Source organism: Bombus pascuorum, chromosome 1, assembly GCF_905332965.1.
Source record: "Bombus pascuorum chromosome 1, iyBomPasc1.1, whole genome shotgun sequence".
Taxonomy (NCBI): domain Eukaryota; kingdom Metazoa; phylum Arthropoda; class Insecta; order Hymenoptera; family Apidae; genus Bombus; species Bombus pascuorum.
The window spans coordinates 6,674,739-6,702,516 of NC_083488.1; the positions used below are offsets into that span (position 1 = coordinate 6,674,739).

The 27,778-nt window shown below is 36.5% G+C and overlaps 1 protein-coding gene across 2 annotated transcripts in view; it reads right to left on the reverse strand.

Annotated features, from left to right (window-relative positions):
* LOC132915506 (protein suppressor of forked) overlaps positions 1-18,990 on the reverse strand; it is a 276,757-nt gene extending 257,767 nt beyond the window's left edge. The window contains exons 1-13 of one of the 2 annotated variants that reach the window (XR_009659923.1): positions 18,837-18,990; positions 18,510-18,701; positions 17,971-18,003; positions 16,316-16,413; positions 16,088-16,241; positions 15,772-16,005; positions 15,292-15,675; positions 14,967-15,213; positions 14,810-14,879; positions 14,610-14,706; positions 14,263-14,521; positions 14,048-14,182; positions 13,453-13,955 (exon numbers count right to left, since the gene is read on the reverse strand). Coding sequence is in view for 1 of the 2 variants with exons in the window: in XM_060975407.1 (XP_060831390.1) it covers positions 13,744-13,955; positions 14,048-14,182; positions 14,263-14,521; positions 14,610-14,706; positions 14,810-14,879; positions 14,967-15,213; positions 15,292-15,675; positions 15,772-16,005; positions 16,088-16,241; positions 16,316-16,413; positions 17,971-18,003; positions 18,510-18,701; positions 18,837-18,860 (2,139 nt within the window). In the remaining variant the exon portion in view is untranslated. Of the gene's footprint in view, positions 1-12,642; positions 13,956-14,047; positions 14,183-14,262; positions 14,522-14,609; positions 14,707-14,809; positions 14,880-14,966; positions 15,214-15,291; positions 15,676-15,771; positions 16,006-16,087; positions 16,242-16,315; positions 16,414-17,970; positions 18,004-18,509; positions 18,702-18,836 lie in introns of those variants that run through there. The other variant, XM_060975407.1, reaches the window with a different exon arrangement.
* Positions 18,991-27,778: the final 8,788 nt, after the last annotated feature.

Consider the following 27,778-nt stretch of genomic DNA (forward strand, 5'->3'; position numbering starts at 1 on the left):
AGTTAAAGGATTGGTTGAGTACAACTTGACTATTATTATTCCACCCAGTTGTTAACGGAACATGGAGTTTTCAACACTTATGGCTGTAGCATCAACGAAACAGCGGTTGGGTTTGCCATCTGTTTGCTGGCAGTATCGGTCCTCGATGACTCCGAACGTGTAATCCTTCATTGTCGAAAATGGTCAGAAGAAATGCTAAATATGAAAAGGCTGGAAGCTACACCGTGAAAAGTTAACTAACCTGCAACTTCGCAATCTGCGTGCTCTTGGAAAGTCTTGCAAACTTTGCGCGAATTGTTAGGAAGATTCGCAAGAAGACAGAAAGTGAGATGGAAAGATCTTGCTTTAAGGCACCAAACATTATTCCCTAGTGATAATATTACTCTCGAATAAAGTTATCTAACCAGTCGAAATGTTATCGTTAATTTTGTAAATATTTTCTAGCTTGCAATTTATTCAACGCGTGTATACATATATCGAGCGTTCGAGTAGACTATTTATAAGCCTAATGAGAATAGTTATAGTTCATAGTATAGAAATTTGACTTGTGCCAGGATACATCCCCTCTCCGAAGCAATTTGTCGTTTCTCAAATAATATTATATTAAAAAAATATCTCCTTATTTGTCTATCTCTCTATGTAATATGTCTGTTATTTATAAAAAATACCTTAAGTACAATTTCTAATCGGATTTGGTTTTGCGATACAGATTCGTTGCATGCGATGTATGTTATAAAAGGTATCTTATTACCGACGCATGTCCTTTGTTACAACTACACACATGCTGGTGCTAATACGGTCTGTATTGTTCGTGCTACAGAACTATAAACTGGAAAAAGATTTTATTCAAACAGCAAAATACTTGCTGAAGTAAGGAATCGAGTTTATTACGAGTGTAGATTGTAAAATTTCTTTAATTCTTTAATTTATCAACTACGTTCATAAGGAGATACATTCGTAATCTGTGTCTGACATGTCTCGGATAATACTACTGCGCGCTGCTCGCTTCTTACGTGGCGCTCACGATATTCGTGCCGTAGACCTATGAACTCGAAAAAAGATTCGTTCGTACGAAGAAACATGCATTGGAGTATGAAAACAATATCGAAGATACTCCGACGTTCGCTACACGCATCGGTAGCGTAATATTCAAATTTCGAGAGAATCTTTTTTTAAAGTATCGCAGAATAAAGAAAGTTGATTCGATACGAAAATATAAATAAATTTGTTACGCAAAATAGCAACATTAAACGAAAAAATTCCCTGTCACTTTTAGCGCAAGAACTCTGTTCGCATTCGAAACTCGAAAACTGCATTTAATTTCTGCAACGTATAATCTTTATAATTCAACCAGGCGCTCCAACGCATGCAAAATTCAACAGATTTAAAAGTAATGAAATTTTATCCAGCCGAAATTCCTTTCCTTTTTTGTCTCTTTTTCTTTTCATTCTTGTACAAGTAAAAATGTAAAAGAGGCGAAACGGTGCATGAAGAAAATCGCGTTTACCACGACTAAAGCCAACCGTCGAGCATTTTTTCTAGAAAGAATAACGCGCTTCTATCACGAAGATTACATCGGTGCATCTGTCGTGTGTACACTGCTCGCTCCTGTTCGGTCGGAAGGCCGTTCAATCGAACACCGTACGTGTGTCAAAGGAATCGACAAATCCGTCCTCGAGCCACCGGGAAACCGGATAATCGTAAAGTAAACGAAATATATGGTTATTTGTATTCGACAAACGTTTCGCGATTTCTATGGTGAGTGGAAAACGGCGAGATAGTTTTGTCCCCGTAGAATTTCCACAAAGATCTCTGCACGGTCAGAAGAAAATTGTCGACGAAGTTTGCTTTCCACTCTCGGGTTCTCGTGATTTGGATTCTTCGTGTCAAAGATAGTCGCAGCACTTCGCAATTGGCTAGATCAATTCCATTACTTGTCGAATTGAGGGATTGCCACCGCTTCGGGCTTGCCAAAGTATGTAACACTTGCAGAAATTGAAGTACGAACCCGGATGCTGGCCCCGAATTTCACGCCCTACCTGCTTCTAAACTCCGCCAAGAACTTACGTGATCCAACGTTTACACGAAATTCTTTCGTTCTGGAAAACAATTTGTGAAAAATATCGCTGATGACGAATACCCACCATATCGGATCGCTTACAGTTCAACGATCTAAAGATTTTCATCATTTTCATAATTTTTATTTGATTAACAAACTGTGCGAAATTCGTAAATCGTAGTTTTCAATGTGTATGGCAACGGAACATAGAAGATAAGAACCTGATGAAAATTGAAACGAAGATCCTGAGAGAACCCAATGCGTGATCGATCGTGCTACGATGGTGTGACGAACGCGCAATGCATACCATATGGCAGAACTCTGATCAGAAATCCGAATTACCGAAAGTGCGTTCCGTGATGCAACCAATATCTTGGTGAAAACTGGCATCGAACAGGAGCATTGTGGATGTTGTTTCAGTTGGAAGAGCCGATACCCGGTCTTGTAAACATAGACACGCCGGTGTAGATACGTGCATGTGCTGTGCGCATTAGGGTGATCGATGATACTCGACGTCGAGCGACTGGCCCGTTGGTCAAGTAGATGCATCAGCTGCAATTGCGCCGACGATTCGGATTTCAATGAACGTTCGAGTCAAAATCGTATAAAAATAGACGATGGTCAGAGCGACGCTCGTTTGCGTTATTTTTTTCTTTTTTTTCCGCGGATTTTTTTTCTTTTTTTCTGTTGTCAACGTGCGTGGGTCGTTCGCTATGACGGATTAAACGGCACAAAAGCCGCGATTCGACGGGTTAGGCGTACAAATTGGCCGCGTTTTTTTCGCGAATGCGTATGAAATGCTTTCGTCAAAGGCCGTTTGAAATTTATAACTCTCGTAATACGAAGCTCTGGTCGACGGCACGTATAACGCCAACGACGTAATAGAACGCATCTGTTCTACATTGCGTTCATCTCGAGTTTACTTTACTTTCCGCTCGAAAATTTATAATAGCCAGAGGAAATATCGAACGTCCCTATGCGTGTACGAACGAACGTTACGTGACGAACTTAGCCGGGATACGTTCCAGACTGGTAAATCGTATAAATGCACGCTTTGTATACGCTTCTCCCGTTGAATTATGTTTATCGTTTAATTGTTGCATAGCACGATCCGCGGTCGCTTTACCGCGTACGTGATAACGTCCGCTTTATGCCATTAAGCGCAATCGCTTTCGTTCCGTTTCAGAAATGACGAGACGCGGTGAACGACCGTCGATAGAGAAAAAACGAAGTTCGTCGCGGTCAACTTCGTTCATCGTTACTCGTCAAGTTTAGTTTAACGTCATTCCGTTCTCGATCGTGTCTCGTGCAATTTGTTCGACCGTTCGCGAAGAGACGCGTTCGCGATAGATCGCGCCAGCGAGAGTCGTAAATTCTCGTTACGATTAGATAATCGACGCCACGAATTGGTCAATCCCCTATTTCGACTATGACAATAGAGGCGGTTGACTGATTATAACACTGAAGTAACAGGTTATGATGTATGTACTTTACTCCAACAACTTTGTACACATAAGTAGTTACGCGTGGTGCGTGTAGACGTATTCTCAGAGACGCGTAAATAGTAAGTTAAAAAGTAAGTTAAATAATAATATAAAAGTAAGTTAAAATAGTAAGTTAAAAACGAACGAAAAACCAGTCAAGACATTGACAAGAGATGTTGACTGATCTAAGGATGAAAAACCAGTGAAGTTGGGTGACGATGCTGTCGCGGAGGAGAACTATTGATGGTTGTTGGTCGCCCACCAACGGTCGCTTGTGGGTGGAAATGATCGTTGAACATGGGAAAAACTCAACCTTCCTGATTGAACAGTAACCATAATGACCGACTCTCGACTTGAAGATTTTTTATAACAATCAAGAATATCGACAATAAAATAAATACTTAATTTTACCTTACGATTATTGCGGTCTTATTATAATTAATTATATTTGCACAGCTAGTGGCCGTCTTGATCTAAAGATGGATTTATGTAAAGAGTGACCACACGTGACACAATTGAATAGAACAATTCAAATTTGAATACATACTTCCAACTTTAGATCGAGTGAATTGATTCAACGTTTCTCTTTACAATGCTTTCTACTTTCTACATACCGTATTTTGTTGCAAATTATACAAATTTAATCGAACCAGTCCGTATTATCATTTTTCCGATGAGAACATCCAACGAGCTAATTTCAACAACGTTAATTTGTTTCGTTCAAAAGTATTATATTATTCCGTCTCTCACCATTCACTGCACTTCCGTAATTATCAATTCAGTTTCTTGATTACGATGCGTTTTGTGATTATCACCGTATGATTATAGAACATTCTCGTGTTACTGCTTCCCTTGTGGCTCGCGTCTGTCAATTTCTTGGACAAATGCGTAGATATACGATACGTTGCCGACCCTAATATCAGTGACATTGTCCGTCAGGACGACTCGTACGGCGTGAATCTGGCACGTAAATATTGCCGGGCCACGACAAATGGATATGTAGGCCACGCGCCTGTCATCAGTCATGGCAGGACCGCGTCATTAATACAACGGAATGCGCGCACTGGACACGCCGGGTAATTAATATTAACGGCACGAACATCGGTGTAATTACAATTAAATAACGTCTGCCTAATTAACAGTATTGTAGCGTGGTGTGTGACTCTACGTAACTCTTCGTGATTCACTCTATCACGCAGGATAGTTTGATTCACCGATGTGTCGCTACATTTTGAAATTCTTTAATGAGGAAACATACGTATACAGAATGAGTTTGTGCTTTCCAAAATACTGAATGTTTATCATTTTTTGTACAAGATTTTCAAAGAGGAAAAGATACGATAAACGTAGTTTTATGGGCTATGTTTGATATTTCAAATGTAAAATATTATTTGTAAATTGTTATAATGTAAATTATTATTTGTATGTAAAATATTAGGTCGTCCGAAAAGTTTCTTTCGTTTTATAAGGAAATAATGGATGCAAAACATTTATATTATTTATATTATTTTATCGAATTACATATGATCCATTTTGTTCTATCAAAATAAAAATCACAACGTTCGACAGATTAATTTTCATGTTTGTATAAAGATCCATCGTTGTAAAACACGTGTCTGTAAAAAAAAAGACAACCTAATACAATCGTGTTGCATTTGCGCGACTGTCGTAATCGATATTCGGAATTCTGAGTAGCCGTCAGTTTATGACTTGGACCGCACATCTGTCTTTTTTGGGAAGTCTGAATTTCGTAAATTCTCGTTACGATTCGACAATCAACGCCACGAATCAGTCGATCCCCTATTTCGGTTAAGATAATAGGGGTAGTTGAAATGATGATAACACTCGTTAACAGGTTAAAAGACACACTATATTCCAACAACTTTGAAGATTTAAGTATTTACGCGTGGTGTATGTAGACGTGTTCTCAGTGCAGTGTAAATAACAAGTTAAGATTTTGACGGATCAAATAGTAGTGTAGAAGCACATGAGTTACAGTCAGTTGTCGATCAGTTATCAACCAGTTATCAACGAATTACCAGCGATATAATTAACGAGTCATTAGCGATCCTATTTTACGAGTTATGCATTGTCTTAGCAAATCGGTTAGTACGAGCGTCTTTGCGAACATTATCTGTATACTAATTTATCATTTTAAATATATTCGACGGTTTCAAACTCGTCCATTAAACCTCACCGACCTCACCTCTACAGTAGCAAGTCAAATTATGTTTTGTGAAGGCGGTGTTTATACTGAACTAGTGACGGGTGCTAGTGGCCCTACAAACAGTCTTTTTTTTTTTTTTTTAATCGTTTATTTTGCCAAGATTTGTGTTTTTTATACATTTTTGAAATTCACAATAAACAATGAATTTGAGTAAAGTGTGTTAGGCAAAAGTACCGATACGCGACGGTACGACGTAGCCATGCTATATTATGTGTCGTGGTTTCACGGTTTTTGTGTTTATTTTTGTTTTTTGGATTTAAGCCGCAGGGGAGCAGAGCTTTTGTGTATTCTTGTTTGTGTTGTATTTTTGTCCTGAAACTAAGGAACATTTTTATTTAAAGATGAAATCCTTAATTTTATGACAGCTTATTGGGGTCCGACTAATCCTATTTCGCCGAGGGATGGATTCTGGTTTATGCCAAGGGTATTGGGACATAATAGCTACTTGCCAAGTTGTATGGTAAACTGTACAATGCGGACTTCGTCAAGAGGCTATTAAGGCTAATTAGCATCCTAAGTGCTGGGTCCGCTCCGAAGTAAACATCTGATATGAATGAGAAAGAAGATCGGTGGATTCGGATTTAGAGTTGCTCCGGCTGGTTATTGACGTTCGTCACTGTGCAGCGGGATGTTGTGTGGGTGTGCTTCGCGATGAAGGTGTTACTTTCCCGAAAGTGACACTCGTGTTGATGATTTGGCTAGCAAATCTTGTTTTCTTCCGGAGTGATGCTTCCTCCGACGGCACCCAAGTGCCGTTCTTCGTAACACGAAGAGTATAACGCTCTGATGAAGGCTGTTTTTAAAATTGCCTGAAGAATCTTCGTCTTCTTATGTTCTTATATACCAACTTTCCATCCTGGGATTTTCCTTCTCAACATGGTTTTTATTTATTTTATTTTTTTTTCCTCGTGAGCGAATATTCTCTGGTGTTTCTGATTGATACCAGACGTTTACTTTAGAGCGGACTCATTGACGACCACTCCAAATTCCGAACGATCGATGACGATAAAAGTTCCGAATGGCACAGCAGAGGAACGAAATCGCCCGAAAAAATTGTACGAAGTTCTTCGTAACGTGGCGCGAGTTCTCGACTGCTGCTCATGAACGCGGCCAATTGGGAAAATGCAAGAGTTCCTGGTGCCAGTAATGCGCTGCTCGAAAAACCTGTAAACACTTGGCCATAGAATGCGTAAAAGTGAACGAAATTTTCGTTTTAGCCGGCGACAGCTCCTCCGATCGTTATCGTTCCTGTGATTGTCCCTCTTTTCCATTATGTGTTAATGAAACTAAATGTTTGTAGCTTAAAAATGTGGCAAATATGTGACACGAACATAACGTATTTTACAAAATTGAATACTAAATCTATTGATAACTTTCTTGAATAATCATTCAATTCATGTTAAATGTAAGCAGGTCGAGATCTTTTTCCGTTGCAGTAAGCAAACCTATGCAAAATGTGAATTAATGCAAAACGCACACCAACGTAAATGTATATATCGCGCTATAAATGCCACGGATAATTTTCAAATGAAAAAAATCCACGAAATCTAGGACGTCGGTTCATCGGTTAAAACTGTCGTCGTTTGTCCTCGGACTTAAATTACCTTTTCAAAACGATCATTAATTCAAGCGTAATTTATCTTTGCGCCTTTGTACTTCCTAAAGAGTCTCGAAAGTCTCGACCCATATTCGTTCGCGCACCGAGCGTTTCAAAGATGCAAAGGTTCCATGTGACAAGGGAAAAAGCTCCGAAAATTGTGTTGTATATTATAAAGATAAAAATATGTAGATATGGGAATGTTCCATCAGTGCGTATCTCAAATAGAGAATAGAAGCATAAATGTACTCTTGACGATGGCCATTTGATGCGAGACACGTTCGAAACGAAAGTTAGTCGCAGAAAAGGAAAAAGGATATTCCGTCCGATGATATGATCTTGGAAAAATAAACATTTTTATTAGCCTACGTTGCTCCCATTTACTTCAACGAATGCCTATTTAGGTTGAAAGAGGAACGCGTTGGTAATGTAATAAGAACTAAAATAACGGGATTAAATTTACACGAACATTGACCAAATTTCGAGTATATTTAGCGGCCATTCGAAACCCACAAAGTTAACGGCAAAATTCGAGAGAAGAAAATTCCAGGTAATGCGATGAAACGAGAAATCATTTGTTCTTTGTTTTATTTTAATCCACAATGCCATCTAATTACTCTTAATCCACAAGGTACAGTTACACACGATAGAATGAAAATTGTCTATGAATTACGATTTACGAACGCACAAAATCGGTTAAGCGCTTAAAACAACGTTATCCATTTGGGTCGATAAGCCAATTCCAATTGCTGGAATTAACGTCGTAATCTACCTTTATTACTCATCCTGGTAAATCGGGAAACGTTAGCACCGCTGACCACTTCCTTCTTCCTTATTAATACGTTATCCGTTCTCTTTTCTCGGAATTATTTCAACGTTGAGAACAAGCATTTCTCACGAAGGATAATGTATCGTAGCTATGATAAAAGTTTATTGCGATAATAACGCATATCACAAGCAGGTGGTTGAAGTAGCGTATCGATAATTGATAAGACAAGAAAGGAGAGACGTCGCTCGTGATTGAATGTACCGTGGCGTATCCTTGTTTAAGCATTTCCCCTTAAAGTAAACGAAGGCATCGTTAAAAGGGTTGGTTGGAGGGAGATCGAAGCCGCAATCCGTTCGTCTTAGAAAACACCATTATCGCGAGAAACGGGAATAGTTGAGATATCTATTGTGAAGATAACGATGTCGGTCCCGAATGACGAGTGCTATTGAATCAGATCTCCGATAAAGCTTCTAATATAGTCGCGGGGGAGGTTTATTATCGCTTTTCGTGCCATTCGAACGTATCTATCAATCCATGTGTGACGCGTCCGTACAGCTTGCATAAACGAGTCAAACTCGATATATTTTCTTCCATAGAATGATTTCACGTGTCGTTGAGTTATAATCGTAATTGAACTCATTTACTCTTTTCAGTCGTCTCGCTTATTATCTCAATATATGAAACGTTTTTAAAGTAGGAAGCTTGAATAACAGTCTGTTATTAAACTGATGTTTTTTCATGCAACGTACTATTCTGAAAATATTCATTTTTAAATTCTCACTTTTCACATTTTTTCCAAATTAATTTTAATTTTCGAATTAAGTATTTTTTTTTTTATTTAATCTTGCACGAAATTACAATCGCACAACGACATTGTATAACGTTAGAAACGTCGGTCTAATTTCAGTGATCTCAGTAAACGCTCTTTTCTTCCAAGCATCTTCGCGTATGTAAAAATTATTTGCATAAGGAGAAGATTATTGATTTATTCGCGTACGAGGTAAAGCAAGATAACCCGCTCTTCTCAGGACCGAAAGCGACTCTTTCTACTTTTTCATCGATTTGCCGAAGAAATTACTCTTACACGCTATCTCAGGATAGTTCGTTCTCGCCGTTCTCCGAAGTGGGAGAATTATGCGTTTGCATTCTATGAAAGGCCAACTACCAGTTTCTGGAGCTCCTTTCGGCTCTTGTCATTTGTCTTCCTCCGAGATAGAACCAAAGTTTCAAAGAGCTCTCCAAGTTGCGTCCCAGGCGGTTACCAGAGAACGCCTCCCTAAATTTTCTCGTTGTAGAAATTAATGGTGAAGCTAGTTTGTAAAATCTTCGTTAACCGCCTCTCCTCTCCCCCTTTGCGCGAAGTCTGTTAGAATCTATGTTTCGATAGTTTCGCCGCGAGCAAGTAGAACCGATCTGAACAGGAATGTACGCCTTAAGAACAATGAGAATCTACTGGTTACTTGAGTAGTTACATGAAACTTTGAAAAATATAGCTATATACTTAAGAATTTAGAGGAGAGGAGAACGGAGGAATTTTCGTAAGGCTTTAATAATAAGACATTATTTGCGTAGCAAGTTTGAACGTTTCTTTTAGTCGCGTCGGGGGTTTACACGTATCCACCGCATGGAAGAAGGAGATGGGATTTTTAGCGAGTATTAACGTCAACACCATAGGTAATAAAGTCCCACATAACCAGGAAGTACGGTCACTGCCGGGTATGCATAAACTGCACTTTTCCTTCCTGGCAAAAACAAAAAAAGAAAAAGAAAATTTAATAGTTTTGGATCGATTTGTACAGATATCGTAGATGATTGAATGAGCCTGAGTGTTTGAGATTGTTGCAGAGTGAAGAGGGTGCAAAAATTATAGCTATGAAGATCGGATCGTTGAGCTTTGATAACTAAATGTTGAAAGTTAGAAATTGGCAGTTAAAAATTGGAGATTGCAAATTGCGAATTGGAAGATAATATTTTTATAGCTAATTTTATTCGTGTCTTGACTTTTACAAATGCGAATGCTATTGTTATCCAAACCAACCAGACTCAGTTTGGTATATGCAACTGCACATGGCATTTGTATGTTTGCTAGCTAAATCAAAGGTTGCAAAGACCCTTTGTAATTAAATGCCATTTCAAAGACTGTTGTAGCTGTTCTCTATTTACGCAATGCTCAATTAATTTCTCTGCTTCTGTAATTTAATTACCTAATTTCAGGTATCTCTTGATAAATCTCGATGTGAATTCGTTTCTTCTTAGCAGTTCTCCCTTCCACGTCAAATAGTGCGATATTGAAACTGATACGATATTCATTTTTTAATTAATAGATAGCGAAACACCTGAGTTTTGTACATTTTCTACGTGTTTAAATGTACAGAGTGTACAAAAATGTTGGAGGAAAGCTTTGGGGACATGTAGCATTTATCGAAATAAATAAAAAGAGTCTTGGGAAACGTGGATCCAAAAGCCACTAGTTGTGAGATGTTTAGCGTATAAAAGTACGTTGTATAGTAAACCAGTTGCTTTGTTAAATAGATAGTTGATACAACGAATCGAAAAACACTGCCATGACACAAGATAAATACCGGGAATCGTCGTGTGCGTGCTTCTATGAGAAAACGTGTCCAAGTTTGTGTTGAAATGAACGGGATACATATTGAACGTATATTGTAAAAGTTTTACAGACAAGAACGTCTTGTAACTCGGAAATTAATGACTTTTGGATCCATGTTTATTAAGACTGTTTTGCTTGCTTTTATGAGTATTATATGCAGCTAAAGCTTTTTTCCTAATCTTTTTCAAACCCTGTCTATGTATGTACATTGGTCTAGCGTATAATATCGTTTCAATCTGCCAAGTTTTGGATAAATTCTGATAGGTTTCATAGTGTTTCGGAAATGTTTCTGTTTGCATGTTACGTAGTAGATTATACAGATACTTTACATTGTTCCATCTCTCCTCATAGTTCCAATTTCTACTACATAATCGCAAGGTATATGCAACTATGAACTTGATGGCGAGTACGATTAATCAATGTAGAAACGAGGCAAGCTGCGCTGAACTATTGTACTTTGTGCCACGCATGTGGCTCGTTAAGAAACCGTTAGCATAATAGGGTGTAGCGTATGAAAGCAAATATAGTAGCACGTTTTAACAACACGTGATGTGGAAAATTGCGTTCAAACAATTCAAATAATATCTTCATAATTTATTCTTCATTCCACCGATAATAAAGACCATACAATGTCAAAATTTCGCATTGAAACGTTTGTTCCAATGTGTGGCAATTTTTTATTTATTTTTTATTTATTTCATGGAAAGGAAACGAATATAAAAATGTAACTACTTTTTAATATACGTTTTTCTTTAAACTTATAACGTTATAATTAAAACATTGTAGCAAAGTACGGATGCATGCAAGTTGCAAATTATAAAACAAATTGGCTTTTTGCGAATTGAAATCCCTTTCTGCGGAAGCAAGAAAGACGTTTTAGAATACGAAATGACGACACATTAGACATTTAAATGGCGCGACGCGGGTTATTGAATCGGTACGGAAACACCTGGATCCATAGGTTCAGGTGGCTGTGAGAATCTCTGCCAGTAGAATTCCTTTGTTTTACGGAATTGCTACGACATTACAGGACTCTCAAAGGGATTCAATCTAAGTATCGTAGCAGAGGAAAATAAAAATTAATATATCTTACCTTTTTATCTAAAATGAATTAGTTGTTTCTTCCTAACAAAAGTTCATTCTATCATTAGTTAATATCGGTTTCCTTGCTATCTCAACGTATATTCTGGTTTTGCCGAAAGGAGTTAATAGTCGCTGTAGTATGGAGAGTATGCAAAATATGTTTAGCAATATCAGTATCTTTGTGCAAATTGTAACTCGATTATTTGGAAGGAATGTCGCTTGTTTAACTAATTTGAGAAGTGTACAAATGCTAGGTATCTTCGCTTAAGATAGATAGACGTGGAACTATGCCACAATTACGCATTAAACGTACTGGGATTTATGCCTGTGTAATAGAGATTCCTCCAGATTCCGCAGCTTCTACTGCACACAGTTGATATAGGCAGAGCGACAGATTGGGGAGAAGTGTTGTAACATTTAATCAGCCAATGGTACTATGTCGTATTACAATTAGATAACTCTTTTAGTATTTCTTAATTTGAATCATTTAAATTATAGCATGTTTTAATATAAATAGCAGTTAACTAAATCTAACTAAAGCTGCAACTGTATGTGCAAATTTCAAAACGATTCCAATCTCAGAGAACAACTATTTTCGTAGCATATAGCTCAACTTACAATTTCCCGAGAGGGCCATTAACAGCCACTCGAACTAGTTACAGTGATCAAAGTTTAATTGCGCCTTCATTGAGTAGTTATATCTGCTAACTAAAGCTCTGACGACATGTACCATTTCACTAACATATAAATGTCACACACGACAATTTTCTCGCGAGAAAAGATGGAAATATTTTTGAATAAAAAAAATGCAGTGAAATTTCGACAATTTATTGGTCCTGTACATTAAATTATACAAATCGTCTTAACAATACAGACTGGGATAAGCGTATTCGAATAAATAGTTTTCCACAAACAAATGTTTTGTTTTAGCAAATGTTAAAAAAAGAAAGAGAAAATAATAGATAATAAATTAATAGTTAATCATTATAAAAGTATACAAAATTTGTAAAAATGAATAGAAATATTGAAATAAGGAACAAAATGAGAAAACTATTTTTTCGAATAGATTTGATTCGATACAATGAGAACAAACTTGCTTATAACTAAGAAGATAAATCGTCTATTCTCCATTCATATTCTTTATCTAGCAATTTTTACATAGAATAACAATTCTAAATAATACAATATTTCTATATACAATAAAAATCCATTTATCTGACTAAAAAGTTAATGCCCAACTAACTGATCCTTCGCTTGTTGAATTCATTTACTAGACACTGGGCATAATTATTGAACTCCTATTATACAAACTATTTATCCCTCGACAAGTTCAAATAAATAGAGTTTTATTGTAGTTCGAAATAGAATGAAATGATTTACTCCAATAAACTCATAAACGTTACACCTATTATTTTCATTCTAAAATGGTTGTGCAGCCATTTTTTATAATCTGATAAATGTTTTACTCATATATGATATAAACTGTCATAAACATTGGTGTAAAAATTATATCTCAATCTTATACCTAAGCTAAATCCGTAGTATACAATGATATAACTAACAATACAGTAAATTTCAATCTATTGGACGTTCCCAATTTTGTCCTCTTATATTTGATATACATATTAGTCACTTTATATGTAAATGAACACATTTGAACAAAGATGAAATTAATAGTGTAAATATAGGATTTCTGAGTACATAGTACTCAAAGTATTGTGCACAGTGTCACATAAGAAATTTAGTAGTTGTTATATACGTAACGTACGCTTTTCAGTAATAATAGGTTCGCTCTTTTATAACTTCTTTTAGAACAAACAGAAAATGTAAAAATATATAATAACATGTATCAAATTTCTCCAAAATACGTGGAGATGATACGTAACTCTGGTGAATACGTAATTTTGTTTTATTTACTTGACTCGTTTTTGCTGTCTTTGGCGATATATGTCATTTGCAGGTGGAGGTGGCAAGTCTTCTTCTTCACTGTCATCACCTAAGCGCGCTCTTTTACGTTTGGATCCAATACTGATCCCATCGTTACTTTCATCGACTATCCAATGTACGGATTTCGCTAGGTCAAATAATTTTGTATCACATCCGTTATCTGCCACTGGCAATGGAGCTATATAAAAAAAAAAAAAAAGAACAAACGTTATATTTTGATGAGTTAATTAAAAATGAAAATGACTCATGTGACAGTATTTATAAACTTACCATGGTCTGGTAACTGAATTCGATTGAAAACATCCATGAGCAAATCAACAGCTACAAATGGTCCTCTGAAGCATCCAGGTGGAGGAAGCATCGTACAAAGTTGTGCTGCAGCTGGTGGTAATGGAAAAGATCCACCTACAAAAATTTTTATGATGCATTATAAACAACTAAATTTAGATATAGTACGTTTTGATAAAGTACGTTTTGAAACTTACCAGGTACTGGATGCTCTCCAGGTAGTGGATTTACTTTTGGCTTATAAGGTATCATTTGTGATAAATCAGGCCTTGGCAATGATGCTATAGCTTCCTCTGGATCTGGTATTCGTGGTAATGCACCAACTGTACTTCTTCCAACGCTGGATACTTCCATATATCCGATGGACCGTAACTCCATAGGAGTACATGGATATAGATCCAAGAATTTATATCTATCTACTAATTGTGCTGTTTCTTTACCTTCGAATTCTTTGATCTACAAAAGAACAAAAAAAAAAAAAAAAATTAAGAATTGTATAAATTACCAAAAGGTATCAAATAAAGGTTATGCAGGTCAATAATACCTTTTCTAAAACAGCACTACGTCGTTTTTCAACTTTTACAATACTTGCTAGATCTCCAATATTAGATTCAAATTCCAAAAATCGGTTCCATATATCGCTAAAAATAATATTACATATAAGATAAATATTAAGTAACCTTAGTTATAAAAATAATTCATACACGTTTAATAATATTGTAAACAATTAGATTTATCACTTACACTGATTTTTCAGGTTCTAAACTACCAGATGATAAAACTCTCTCGAATAAAACTCTTGTATTATTGTCCTCTGAAATATTAAACGCAATTAGAATTGAGATATATAAAATATATGTATATATAAAATATAAATTTATTTCTTAAGAAGTTATCTCACCATTCAAATGTGACAGATAGTCGATATAACAAAGTATATAGTCAGGATTGTCCCCAAATTTCTTTAAACCTAATTCGAATATCCGAAAAGCAATATTTTTATCCTTCGTGCAATAATATTCCATTAATGCAGCAGCTACATATACATGATGTTTACACCTTGGATCTTCGCGAGCTCTTTTAAAAACCGTTCTAGCCGATTTTATACCTTCAGCGCGTCTTGCGAATTTCATGTATTGTACATACGCCTACGAAATGACATTCAATTTAATAATACTCAAATTATTGAATAAAATATTTAGTAGTAACAAACGATAGATACTAACAAGTGTAGGGTCAATGTCAGGTATATCAAGGAACTTTTGATATATTTGATGAACTTTTTCATATTTTACTCTTCCTTCTTCAAAATCCGCATGCGCAAAATATAATAACATATTTTTAGACAACAATGTACTTGTTGCTCTTTCAAACATTGTTGCTGCTTCATCGCTTAAATTTTTTGCAGCATTTACATCTCCTTTCTCTGTTAATATTTTTGAGCTAAGTTCTAAGAAATGTGCAGCTTGATGCCACACTGCAGGATGATGACCCAAACATAATAAACACTGTTCTATAGCAAACATTACTCTGCGAGCAACTAAAGAAGTATCTTCAGTTCTTAAAGGGTTACTACGTTCCCATGCAATATATTTCTTCCACAATTCAACCTAATACAATAATATCATTTTGTTATATTTAAACATTTATACCATAATATCTACAATTTACAATAATTAATATTTACAAAGTAGTTCAATACTTACCTGTTTAACTTCTTCTGGATGACCAGTTGGAGGTACACTAGGAGCACTTCGATTCAATCCTCTTGTTACAGCTTCTAATTCTTTGGCAACTCGTCTTGCGTTCATATAATCTCTAGAACGTTCAATAGCCATTTTCTCTGCAATTATTGGATTAATATTTTGTTCAAAAGCCATATAATCTTTCCATAATTGTTCCATATTTATCATTGGATTAACTACACCTCGTTGATACACCTACAATTAACAATACCAATGTATAAAGCGAATGAATAAAATATATTAACATATAATCCATTAAGAACACATAGTTCATTACCTTTCTCACTGCACTAATTTTCTGGTTCTCAGCATATGAACCAACAGCTTCCACACTTTTAAGGAATGTAACGTAATCATTCCATATACTATAGGAATGGATATCCATACCAATTTTATCCAGTGCAAAATCATATGCTTGTGCCATTTTTTCCCTATGAATAAATTGTGTGATAAATTTTGCTGCAATTATTTTATTAAAAACATACTTAAGGATATAAATACTTACTTGTATGTTGCAAGACTGGCTTTTGTTTCCTTCACGTAAGAAAGGTAGAGTTTCCACAACTCAATATTTAAGATTTTCATGAGGCACCTTTGGAAAAGCTGTCAGAGAAAAGAAGTACTTTAGAGGAAATATAAGGAAATAGTGTGACATCTATTAAAGCTCATTTAAGTGTGGTTACACAAAACATTACATATCTACCACCTTACTTACCCTTATAGGCAAGTCTTTTTTAAACACATATTTAAACATTATTGATAAAACCAATAAGAATCACATCAAAATATCAGGATGTAAGAATTCAATAATTTATTAAGCAAGTCTTTAATACAATCACTACTACAACATTGTTTGTATGTAATGGGAGAAATAATAATGCACCAGTGCATCAATTAAGAATGGTTTATTGAATAAACATGTTTTCATTGGGAAATAATTAGGAAAAGATTTTCCAGATATGAGATTATAAAGATAACACAAAATAGACCCCATTGAATAAAAAGTTTATTTATTTTTTATAAGTGGGGTTAATAATAATAATAATTGACCTATGTGGGATCTAGAAATGAATGATCCCAAAACATCATAAAAAAATTTAGACAATTTGAAGCAACATAAGGTGACAAAACAGCAAAATTAGCATAGGAATTATTTGTCTCTACTATATATTATGACCGTACAATGAATTAATATTTCAATGTATTCATCACCTTATGCTACCTCTATAGAAATTTCACAATATTTGAAGTCTCAAATACTGTGCTGGGGGAAGGAAAATGATGTAATTCCCAAAGCATACTTATGAAATAATATCTAGAAATATTAATTGTCTCAAAGTTACACGTAATACTGAGACAAATATGTGTGTCATCAATATTTTCCTTATTTGCAAAGAGGTAGATATACTTTACACAAATGTAATTCAATCGAATTAAGTGCTCAATATTTGTTCATAATATTTTTATTTCATACTGTTCTTAATAAGATTTCTACACTTCATGTAATATGACTATTATTTTATTTTAAATAACATAATTCAAGCACACTAAAAAATGTATTGCAGGAAGGAATACAAGGCTGTTACATTCAGAAAGTTGCCTTCGTAAGTTGATTTATACTAGGAATGTGTATTTATTATTATTAAGCTTGTTATATCAAATACATTCAATGTATACATTGTTCAACAAAGAAAACAACCTCCCAAATATACCAACAGATCAATTGTAATCAATGAGATATTTGTGTATGGTGAAATATTGTTTTTATTCACCTCATATAATATGAAAAGTGCTTAGAATCACATTTTATGATAATATTTGATCACAATGGGTTAATAATATCCTACCATTATTAAATGTAACCTTATTACACTAAAAAATTAAAATAGAACTCTTTAAATATCAATGTTTAATTAGAAATTATATTATTTCATACAATGGTTATTTAATCTATAACCATTCTTGATTAATAAACAAACATGCATATCATGAATCTGTATTAAAATAAAAGGTCAACCAATACTTTTATTTTAAAATCAATAACGGAAACTATGTATCATCCCGAACAAACAAATTGAACATTATATATAACTAGATGTTTGATAATATAGAAAGTGCTTTCATTAAGTTTTGAAACTCTTACAATTAATATTAACATACCTTTTCCACCTTTTCAAAGTTGCGCATTTTCATCTGAAACAGTTAAAAAAATTACAAAATAAGCTTTCTGCTTCAACAATAGTCACATTACTCGATAAAGAATTATTTATATTAATAATTTTTAACACGTTCGTCGCCATGTTGCATATATCTATGCGACAGGTATACTTACGTGGAGACTCCGTCACCAAAGGATGATGACGCTTTTCTTATCTGAGTTAATTAAATATATGACATTATATATAGGATATACAACATAAAGATATTAAAAACACATTATACCATACTTTTTATTAATTTATATTCTGCATAATATATTACATTATTCTATATCGTATGGTATTTGTTAGAACATTCCAAACACATTTGCCATGATTTTGAAATAAAAGATCTGAGATATCTGTCATGAGATCCCTCGGAATACTCTAGCTGGAAAGCTTATCACTCTATTTACGTTCTGCGTACCGAAACTTAGCCGAATCACTCTAGGCGACGAACGTGTTAACAGATATAGTTTACTGGAATTGTAATAACGTTACCTCTTGTTCTATATAAATTTTCCAATATCGGCCCGCAGAGGGAAACACGGACACAAGTTTTTCAAACACTGGCCTTACTTCTATAATGGGTCTGTTTTGTGCTTCTCTGATAAGGATGCTCCATGCTTCCAAATCATAAGAAGATTCATCCACCGTTTTTTGAGCACGTTGTAATTTTTCATTTCCCCAATCCTGTAAATAAAGAAGAACAAACAATTATATAAAATGTACAAGCTAAACGGAGTGTTGTAGAAAGTGAGGTTATAATCACTTCATGAAAGCAATAACGCAAAAACGCAATCAATCGCAATAATACACAGTACTTACAAATTCTGTTTTATCGTCTGCCATTTTTAATTCTCCGAAACAATTCTAATTTCCTGAAGCAAACACTCTCACGTACAAAAATGAAAATTGAATAAGAACGTAACACAATCGATGTTAACGCCTCCAAGCTCAAGTAGAAAATGGTGCCCGAACATCACAACTTTGAGTATTTATACCCCGGATATATCGATATGAGAACTCGTTCGATATATCGATATGAGAACTCGTTCGATATATCGATATGAGAATTCGTTCGATATTCGACTTCTATCGATAGCAGCCATTTTAGTGCGTCTTTAATGTGCGTCGTTTCAAATCATGAGAATCTGCTAAAAGAAAATTTCTATTAATTTATACATTTTTAATCTAATAAGGTGGATTTTTATGTAAAAAGTGCAAATATTATACACATAATGAGTAGAGATACTTATAGTTAAAGAAAAAAGGCCATTGCAATTAATCGATGAGCAACTTTGAACCAGTATAGAATGTCCAACAATTTAAATAATTTCGTTTTGGTAAGAAAATTAATTATATATTAATTTCTCGTAATTTCTTTATTATGTAAGGATTTGTTGAAAATTGTGGATATTTGAAGCCGAAATAATGTTACAGGAACACTAAATTTATACTGAGAATTAATATTAAAATAATAATATATTTATTTCATGGACGATTTCTCATATATTTATTCATCGATACACACTTGTGCGCGTCTCAGCATTTTTTTTTATATCCGACTGTGAACCGACTGAACAGTTTACATTCCGTTGTTTTCGAGACGCTGCGCACACACACATACATCCACACACTGATACTCACATACAAGTATCTCTACTACGAATTTAATCCAGCCCAGCACAGTCTCAACAGGATTAAATACGTAAAAAATTTAGTTTTCTATAAAAATGTTTCTCTTATTTGTAAAATCTGTATTATAATTTATCACAATACATGTATGACGATTGTAAACATATACGTAGATATATCGAATGGCATTTTTTTTTTAGTTTATTTTGTTTTTTTTACAATTTGTCCTGAAGGACATTTGGTAAAGTGTTATATCTCATTGGTAAAAAAAATAAAATAAAAATAAATATAGCATGTGGTTGGCTACCCCCAGCGGAGCGCCATCTTCGTGTTTGCTAGGTTATGTCTTTTATGAGTGGCATATGTAATACATTCAATGTATAAGCAAGTTCGTACTAATTAAACCACATCGCCGATAATACAGATTCTAAGTTTTATCAGATTTTGTTATTTAACAATGTAACAGATTTTTCCTCCTCCAATATGCCACTAAACGGTTATCCGATTTTTGACGTAATCGAGGTTCGTCTCTAATCAATGTGAACTTCCGTCTACATTATATACAACAGTTTCCGTTTTAGAATAACAATTTCATTGATATAATAATTATGAATATATACATATATATATATACACATATGAATTATTGATTGTCAAATGATTATAGTCTAGTTCATCCCATTCATCATTTGTCAATTGTATACTGTTTCAAATTCGATTCGAACAATCGAAAGAGGACGTTTCGATTTTTGATCATAAGTAGCTATGAGAATTGAAAGTTACTACCGCTGAAGTATCAGTCACGATCGAGTCAAATCTACTGTGACGAGTTGGTCGATCAGCCCGGGGCGCGAATTTAGAATCGATCTCAGGTGAACACCTATCTTCTGGTACTGTTATACCACAGAATCTTGAATAGATGCTCGGGAGATTCACATCGTTTCGTGTACGATATAATAGCCTGAATAATATGTCTGAAGGAAAACGATTGAGCATCCATCGTAGTGCATTTGATTCGACTCAATCGTGAGAATATTGTAAGATAAAAGTTCCTTAATAGAGAGAGAGAGAGAAAGAAAGAGAGAGAGAGAGAGAGAGAGAGATTTTAAGAATCTCGATAATACTATGATATTTCAATAGAACTGGTTACGATATGGTTAAAAAAGCTATGAATTGCTTCTTCCGAGAGAAAGTTCGATACTTCAGATATTCTATAAACAGGATTTTTCGGCGAGCTCGATCTCGTAAGGAGATTCATTATACACAGAGTTCCGAAGTCAGAACAGATCGATTAACGCGTCAATTTGCATTTAAGCGTAACTAACTTAATGCAGCCAGCAGATGCATACATGCAAACTAAGCTGTGCCTTACAAATGATGGCTCGAACGGAGGACCATTTGTTACTCGTGCACCGAACAAATTTCTATTTTGCATAATGATGCAGATAGTGCATGCTCTAGAGATCTTTCTAACACTGCTTCCAAAGTAACCATTTTTCTACAACACTTGTGATTTAAAGGAATCCTTGAGGAATATTATTTCTTTAAAGAATATCATTCGAGTATTTTGTTTAATTGTATTTATTCCTACAAAGCAAAAAAGAAAGAAAAAAGAAAACAAACGTAGTGGACGCGGAGTAAAATGACGAAAAACATTGAATCCTAAATTAAGACAGTGGCCGACGGTAGAACGAGGTGTCGATAATGAATCTCAGCGTTAATTAGAGCCCAAAGGTGAGACGATAGGTAGCTGGTCGTGGCATACCGATATCTTCTTCCCAGTCTTTCGCACACATTGCAAAGTAAAGCTTAACTGAAACGTCACGCCACTTGTTACTCGTTAGTGTGTACGATGCCATCTTTACTGCTAGCCACTCGGCCGGGTTACTCCTACGGCAGCCACATCGATACCGGCACGGCCGTGTAATTAACAATGTTCTCCGCCTTTGTTCGACCTTGTCGAGCTTCTTCGATAGATTTTTGTTGAAGATCGAACGCAGCAGCAGTATACCTGGCAACCGTATCTTTCGAAATAAGCAGTAACTTTGATGCACATCAAAGATCAGGGTGAGAAATCCTCCAAATTCTAGGCGCTCGTTTTCATACATATATGTAGGCAAGGAAAGGTGTGATTTTTAGAAGAACTCCATAATTTTCCGACGAAATTAGATGGGATTAGAGAAGCTGTTTGCTAGAAGAATCCTGTATAGTTGTTAGATCGGATCAGATGGAGTTGGTTCGTCCAGCGGGACAAGGAGCCTTGGTCCAATCTCGAAGGTATCTTTCGAGCGTCGACAGAGAGTGCTTCCATTACGCTGGGCGGTGGTCCCTCGTTATATCCGGGACAGGCAAGTCCGTGGCTGCTCATCTGATAGTCCGAGGATTTATGGCGGCCCTGATGGTTCATTTAGCGCTGACATGACTGGACAGGGGCGGGTCGAGACGGTTTTACGTACGTTGTGTGCGTGCGCTAACGCGACAATACGGAAATATCTTGTTAAAAACAGGTTGAGTAACGCTATAGATTGGCCGATTTAAGTGCATACGCATCATCCGTCAAGTGCATCAATTGGGAAATAAGCCTAAACTGCGCCTCGAAAAACTTTTATTAAATAGTTGCTGTTCGTTAATCGTAGGGACAGGGAGTATCGACCAGAATTTGTCAACGCTTATATATCACGAATTATGATAAGGAACGGTGTACTTCTCGTGTTCTTCCTACAATAGAAGATACGTAGTAAGGGTTCAAGAAAGGAAAGAGTATCGTCACGGTAAAGGGTGGACTGCATTAAAATTAACAATTGACAAAACAACGATACTAAGGACAAGACCGTGATTATGCATAGCTAAGATGGTAAATTCAAGGATATGTTACGTGTCAAAGTCTAGAACAAAGTGCAGTTAATATCGCCGCTTCAATGAGAATTATCGACGCAAAATCGAAGTGTTACATTGAATTTATGTAAATTTCGCTTCTTTCGATCTTTCAATCCAATAGACTCCACGCTTCACCCATCGAAGCACCTTCTTCCATGTTATCGGGCCGATTCATCTGTTCTCTTGCAGCTGAATCTCCCAAGCAGTTTTGCAATTTTCGCTCGGACATACCATAAATATTACACATCGTTGATTTTCCATCTTTCCCGTAACTCCTCTGCGAGCCGCATCAATGTCGAAATTCTCGTTTGGACGGGTGCGCGTGTAAATTACCTGCGGCTAGTAGCAAAACCTCGAGGAGCGTATGTTCTCGATTCGATCCCTTCGACGGTGCTCGACTGTTACTTTCCAAGATTCATGCGCGATAAACGCGAAACTGGCGTAAACCGCACCTAATCCGTTAATAACGCCACGACCAAATAAGTGATATTTGACGGATCGTGAGACGAGCAGGAACGATGCTCTTCGAATCGATGGTACTGATAATCGATCTGACTAATAATCGAATCTGGCGAGGAACGATATAATCTATGGGGTGCACAGTTGGTAATCGCGAAGCATCTGTGAAATATAATCGATGCGCGTCCACGATGCTGGAAGAATTTTACGTTCGCTTTACGCGGAAGTCTCAAGACGTTGCGTTGTCTTTTTTATCATTTTTCGCACGGTGATAGAGCTTGAGATGTTGCGGTCAACGATTAGAATTTGAGACTTCGATTGGACGATAAGCAGAGAAATTTATTAGATCATAAATGATTCAGAGCTTTATGCTTCAAGAGACATCTTCCTTAGCCCAAAGTCCTTTCGCGAATAGATCTAATCCAAGTTTCTTAAAGCTTTGCTATTCCGCTTGAAGCATCGATGAAGAAAGAGACTTATTAAACGGCCTTGTCAGCGAGCACATTCGAGCTACATTCTTTTGAAACAAGGAAACGTCAAATCCGTTGGTGTTTTGCGAAACACATGGAAGCTGCGCGAGTTCGCTGCAACCTTGATATATCCATGTGTCGTGTAGCGAGTAACTGGTTAAGGTAAAGCTAATAATCACAGCCGCAAACGCTCGTGTGTAAGTACCTTTCTACCATGCCAGTGAACTGATTTCCGAGAGCTATATCATTGTGCAACTGAATTCGTTGGTTGCAACCTTGGCTACCGTAAAACTCTCCTCGTATTACTTATCATTCTCGATGCTCTTTGAATTCATTGGGTTGCATCATCGTCTGAGCCAAGAATATCCCTTCTAGCCGTATTTCAGACCTTCATTTACATAAATACTTCCTCGCTAAAGGAAAACGAACGTTTATAGATACGTGGAACGTCTTAAACGAAACGTTGTGTAATTATTTCAAAACAGGGAAAACCATCCTTCGCGAGGGGAGTCGAAAAGTTCAGTTCGGTCATTAAAATCATCGAGACGAGAGTGCGTCGGCCTACGCGAAATAAATATAAATCTGCTTACGGCCAACAACGGTGGCGGCGGCATCTCGATAGAAAAATATGAACATTCGTGCTTGGAGCTCCCTTTCGTCGTTCGCCTAAGAGGGAACTGCGAAATGCGTAAAGAACATTTTATGGCGGTGAGTTTCTTGCATGTGCGTATGTATGCAACTCGCAGTGTACCGCTGCCGTGGGAAACGTGACACGAACTCGCTCCTAAACCTGAAAAGCTGTTTCGAGACCGTAGATAGAGGTTGTTGGTAGCCGTAGGAACAGCTGTACACTGGTTGACGCGGAAGAATAAAAAGACAGGAAAAAATAAGCAAAGAAACGAAAGGTCCCGATGATCGAGCGCAATAAATTACTCATTTGCCTGTCGTCAGACACGGCCGAGCGTCATCGAAACGTCACGCAGCCCTTTATGAAGAAACGGGGATCCTGATCGAGAAATTCATCTGATCGAATGCCTTTTCGATATTTTTAAACAGATGTTTCTTGGAAGAAATGTCGTCACGTTGTTATAGGGGAAACGATGATGGATGATCCTTGTTGATTAAAGCATCGATACGTCAAACGTGTTGAAGCAATTAAAAATAGTACAATTTTATATATATTCACGATAGGTGTCGATAAGACAGTAATTACATGATTAATATACAGTTGTGATAAGTTTTCTCAAGGTCTGCACATCATTTCACACTTTTCGCCACGATTTGTTTTCACAGTCCGCTCCAACGATGCGCGAATCGACATCACTGGTTTTCCTATTTCTCCAACATCTTCTCGGACCACATGTTATATACATCGTTGATCTATCAGAGGAGAGACATAGCAGCAAAATAGATCTTTTCGGGAGATAGCATTAATTTTTGCAAAGGTGTACAAATTAGCAGGTTTCTACATACATATGTAACTCTTCCAGCAAACCAGCGATATATGTAATACGAGCATGATCTCAATAAACACGATACTCGACATTTACTCGCGACTTAATTAATCAAACGAACTCTTCAACGCGTCATTCGCGTTGCAAAGTGGCGACGATCCGGCGATTACCGTAACAGACTCGTCGGCCCGCATCCGAACATGCTGCAGAACGTTCGTTTTCATTGGTAGATTCAACTTTGTCGTTGTTTCTTGCTGGCTTGGCTGGCTCGTGGTCGTCGTCGAACGATCAGCTCTCTCGTAAAGATCGTCAGATATGACATGCGTTATGGGCTAGCGTGGACTTTCTGCGACGGTAGTTTCGTAGAAATGCAGGCGTGTATGTCTGCTTATGTCTACCAACGTATACTGCGCGATCTTTTGTTTCGTAAAGTTGCCTCGTTATCCGTGAGTTGCGAGTCCGGTGTCATTTTATCGGCCGTACAAATACGGTGGCGAAGTTTCCCCGTCGTCGACGATGATCCATCTCGCGAAAGAAATATCAACTTTTTCGTATGCTTTCGAGTTCTATAAAGAGATCGAATTACCTTGCTCCATTGGTACGCGAATGGCCGATTTTCCGCATGAAAATGTTACTTCTTCGTAATTGACTCCGGCTATGCAAGATGAAATCACGGTGACGCCATAAAGGGTATTAGTATGCTATTGAGTAGACAAAAGCGTTTATACCGATCGTTTTAGAAACGACCAATGGCCCAATAATGGTGAAATAAGCCACACGATTACGATAAAATTGTCACTCATTCTAGTTACATTCGTTTGGCAAAGTATTTCCAAGAAATACGCGGTACGTTCCCATCTTTTTTTTCCTATCTTTGCGTGGATTTCCATAAACCAGAAGTGATCGTCTAAGTATAAGCAACCCGAAGAAGACAATGATTTTGTGGTTATCCGGATTATATATAGCCTTGGTTTTAAATACACAATCGGTTTTTACCGATCGGTAATAACGGTAATATCGGCTCTAACCGATCGGACAATGTGCGAGACGTACATGGTAAACGTGATTGCTTCTATCGTAATCCTTTGGATTTGCAACGAGGGACGTTTATGGTCATCGACTTAATAAAATTCCTTGTACTACCATAGATTTTCCCGCATACCCTGAAATTTTTACGAGTTTTATATTTTTCCATTTCTTACTAATACGCCACGATTGTTAAAATGCTTAAAATTAAAATCCTAATCCTAGCGATCCCAATCCAATCCCTTTTACGAGCTGCGAACGTTTTCGTAATGCACTTTCTAATGCCCGGCTAAAATTATATCGTCACTTTTACCACTCGGCAACAAACCCGCACAGTGTAGTATCCAATCCCTTATACGTATGCAATCAAATAGGCTCGCCACGAATGTGCACGTGAGGCATGATTTATAACCGCGTGCAACACCGCAAAAAGATGTCTCGGTTTCGTTCATACATCGCCGAAACGTTGGTAGCTCCAGTTGAAACTGTAGCTAATGTCGGTTTCATTCTGTTCGTTCTTTTTTTTTCTCCATTGAACGATTGGCCAATCTTGTAAGATTCGCTGGAGATTTTAAAATTCCTATTCGATTAATAATCGAACTTTATCCTTAAGAAATTTCTTTCAGATATATACCGATTTCTTTCTGTTACTTTCCTGTCGCTTAATTTGTTACTGTGAAGTTAATAATGAAATAATTTAAAATTTCAATAATTTCATAGTACTCTTTTTATGATACTTTTATATTTTTAACGTATTATCAACCTAAGAATGGTTTCTGCGTTTCGCTAGGTACAATTAGCTTTACGAATCGGCTCGTCCGAAGATACAATCGCCGATCGATAAACGGCGCCGACGTTTCTAAATGCAATGGCTCTATAAGCCAGGAATTGTACCGCTTGCGTACAAATATATTTGCACCTCGCACCCACTAATGATGACAAATATATATCCACGCGAGCCAGTCTGAGCGATTAATAACGAGCGCGAACACACCGGGCCATTCGTTACGTTCAACTATACGCAAACGTATATTTCAGTGTAACGGTAATCACGTTGCTTTATGCGGTGTACCCTTATTCGCGACCGATGACTTTTTCGCGTTATCGTGGCAACGATCGTAGAAAAAAAATTCGATAGCCATGATAAATGACGCGTACTACGGTTTACGTGTCCAGAAATATCTAAACACATCTATTCGAATCATCTTGATTGCTTATCGAAAAGTTTGATTGCGATCGTTTATTTCTTCCCTGCAGGTAATCAATTTCATAAGAATAAAATCGTGTTATTTTAGACAATGTAGTTTTGATATTATCATCTTGAAGATATAGGAAATTGAGTCATTTCTTACTTACACTCTTTCATTTTCTCGAAGTAATTCCATTATTGAATAAAAATAGAAAGAATAGCGTTAAAATTGCATTCTCTAGTTTTTTTATACAGTTCAGGTCTTAAGTAACTCGATCGTAAATAGCCGAGAGTTAAAATAGCTAAACGCGTGCAAGTACAGCGATAGCCGTTTTCAAGACCAGAGTCACTGGAATTCAGGAAATGTTCAATTACCATACACGCTAAAGAAGAATCAATTCATTAATCGGATACGATCAATCAGCCCATTACGTTTATTACGAACCAATAAGGGACGTATAAAAAGTTGATCGATTACTGCATACGCGATCTATGAATCATTAATTTATCGGTTATCGTACATGCTCGTGAACGTTAAGAGTATCGTTACGCTGGAATCGGTGTTGCTAATTGCGAACGAACGAACGAACGAGCGAACGAGCGAGCGAGCGAGCGAGCAAACGATCGACCCTGTACCCAATAACTCTTCTGTTTCTC